A 3,135-nucleotide genomic window follows, 5' to 3' on the forward strand; every position below is an offset into this window, starting at 1 on the left:
AAAGTAAGCCTCCCTTTTCCCATACATGAACTTGTCATTCAAACACACAATTGATCCACATGCTTTAACTACTGTTTATTTGCACTGTTTATAACATGTAAAGTTATTTCATTTGATACTTAACAAAAGTGAATTTTGTGGTTATCTATGAGTTGCATATTTTTGTAGTTCAAGTACTGTATATATGTCATTCCTCTACTTCGTTAGTGGAATAACGTTTTTAAAACTATCAAAAAATGTTCAATGGCCGTTGTTTTCTGATCTCGTCATCAATCGTCATGTCTACATCCTTTAGAAGAGATGATTAGATGACGAGATCTTGGATCTCGTCATGTGTACATCCTTTAGATGAGATGATTAGATGACGAGATCCTGGATCTCGTCATGTGTACATCCTTTAGAAGAGATGATTAGATGACGAGATCTTGGATCTCGTCATGTGTACATCCTTTAGAAGAGATGATTGGATGACGAGATCATGGATCTCGTCATGTGTACATCCTTTAGAAGAGATGATTAGATGACGAGATCCTGGATCTCGTTATGTGTACATCATTTAGAAGAGATGATTAGATGATGAGATCATGGATCTCGTCATCTGAACATCTGGAAGGTCACTATAAGCTTCCGTACCACCTTCCTACAACCTAGGCCTACCTAGCCTAGCCTATAGGCACTTTTGACAGACAGTAAAATAATACTTAAATAATATTTTATAAATGTACACATACAGGAAGAAGAGATTGCAATAAAACGTTTGATTCGTGAAGGAAACACTAGTTCAACACACTCAGGCTTACTGGAAGACAATGAAATATATGTTAAGGTAAGCCTATGATACTTGGATGGATTTGGATACTTTTTTTTTTTTTGGAGTGTCAATCAAACTTAACAACTGGCCAATCAAAGCATCGCTAAGAATTATGCGCTTGATCCACAAACAAACACGTACGTCCCACAAACGCACATGTTTACGTACGTTTATCTTTTTATGGGACCTTAGAAACAATATCCACGGCACCATGCTTAGCGGAAAGCAAAAATTTAATTTGGATTTTAAATGGTGGAATAACAGTATTATACACTACATGTCACTAATAACTGTAGTATTGTAAGCAGTGGCGTATCTAGGGTGCAAGCGGATGGGCGTACACTCCCCATAAAGTACTCGCCACCCACCTCCCCCGCAAAGTCACCTTCCCCCCAAAAATAACCTCAAATCACCTTATTTGCAGAGTTAGTGCTCCCTCATCTAATCATCAAGCCGCTAACTTACCTTCACGTCCCCATTATCCCCCCCCCCCGTTCCAAGACTCCTACATATGCTACTGAAAATGCTTGCTCAGTATTCAGAATGGTAAGACTTACAAAGTAAAACTATGAAAAGTTGACCAGTAGACAATTAACATTTTCATATTTTTTTTTATTTCATTCTGCTTCAAATTGATTACCAAGGAGATCATTCCAAGCTTGAATTCAATTACCCAACGTGTTGCTAGGTTATCACAAGGGACTAACAAAGTAAGTAAATAAATTAAATTGGCGACCTGTCACAGGGAATTGCATACACAAATAATATTAACATTTTTTCACTGAAAATTGCAATTGCTTATTTTGATTGAAGTAAAATAAAAATTTAGCTTTTATTTTATTATTACCTTCCAGTCAGAGTACAGATTTTTAAAATTTGATTCTATGCTCAAGTTAATAATTTGTATGTTATTGTTACTGCAAAAAAGTTAGCAATTTAATTTCAAAATTATTTTTTTATGAATATTTTTCATGTTCAGGGAAGAAATAATCTTAATAAATGAGTGGTTTTTTTCCCCATTCAATTACATACTGTATCATTCATTATGTTATTGTTACTGCAAAAAAGTAAGCAATTTAATTTTTATATTATTGATATATATATATTATTTTTATATATTATTGATCTGTTCACTTTATATAATCAGTGGTGGATCCAGGTGTCCCCTTCCACACAACATTGGGTACAGAGGTTTTGGCTGATGTTGGGGTAGGGTGGGGGGTGGTGAAATTGAGAATGCCGAAATCCCATTCCGATGCAAACTTAACGATCACTTTTAGTAGTTTAACTTACTTGGTGGAACTTATTTATCGTCATGAGGAAAGGGTTTAGGGGGAGGGTGTGGGCACCACTCCATCCTTCTCCAGCCTATGCCCATGAGATAGAAAATTTGCCACTGATACTTCTGTACTTTATTTCATTAATTTCACGCGTTGTTTTTCATTTGGTTCATTCAGTACTTTACTAATGTACTGTACCAAAATAAAACATTTGACATTTGACCTCATTTCAGAGTTCAATTGACACACCAGCAGCAGGGGAACTGGCAGTAAATAAAGAACCTTTGTCCTGTTTGAGTTCATCTCTCATACCGGACGAGGAATTTTCAGAGGAAGAAGATGAAGACGAGGAGGAGGATGAGGAAGGTGGAAGTTCTCAAAATCTAATGGCACTCTGGAAGAGCATGGGTCAGGATTGAATAATGCATGATTAGTGGAACGACATCTTGGCAAACACTATTTGTGGGCCATACATTCAGAGGAAACCAGCTGGTATTGTTGAAGCAGCAATAGTAAAAGAAACTCTTTACTGGTCTGACAACATGCTTCCTTTTAAAGGTGGTACAGTAATGTATTGTTTTATTACTTTTGAAGCTGCGGTTAATGCCACAAAGAATGAATTTGTTGTCCCAGACTATTGAAAACCAGTTTTTAATATTTAGTATATTTGAAGCAGTCATGGTTAATGCTAATAATCTGGTGGCTAAAATTTTTTTTGATTGAAAAATACATGCCATGCTTAAATGAAGATATAACAGAATTCCTTATTGCTGCTTCACGCCACAATAAGAGCACAAATTACATAACATTTCCTTGCAAATTGCTAACAGTAAACAATCAGTCTATTAGAAACTTCAAGGTTTTCTTTGATGGGGAGTGCATAATGTCAGAACAAATTTCATCTTTATGTAAATCACTCAATTACAACCTCAGAAATATCTCCCAAATCAGAAATTACATACAGTCTGTATTACTGAATTCACTACTTCATGATTCATCTGATAAGGAAAGAAAATGTCTCCAGCTTATTCAGAACAGGGTGAC

General features: G+C 35.7%; 1 protein-coding gene across 2 annotated transcripts in view; it reads left to right on the forward strand.

The window, feature by feature from the left end:
• LOC117124173 overlaps positions 1-3,135 on the forward strand; it is a 12,369-nt gene that overhangs the window by 4,593 nt on the left and 4,641 nt on the right. Inside the window, exons 2-4 of one of the 2 annotated variants that reach the window (XM_033270323.1) lie at positions 734-826; positions 1,456-1,521; positions 2,325-3,129. In XM_033270323.1, coding sequence (XP_033126214.1) covers positions 734-826; positions 1,456-1,521; positions 2,325-2,510 — 345 coding nt within the window. In that variant the 3' untranslated portion in view covers positions 2,511-3,129. Of the gene's footprint in view, positions 1-733; positions 827-1,455; positions 1,522-2,324; positions 3,130-3,135 lie in introns of those variants that run through there. The other variant, XM_033270324.1, reaches the window with a different exon arrangement.

This window comes from Anneissia japonica, unplaced genomic scaffold (genome assembly GCF_011630105.1).
Source record: "Anneissia japonica isolate Jap-2015-1 unplaced genomic scaffold, ASM1163010v1 scaffold502_len386481_cov162, whole genome shotgun sequence".
Lineage (NCBI taxonomy): Eukaryota > Metazoa > Echinodermata > Crinoidea > Comatulida > Comatulidae > Anneissia > Anneissia japonica.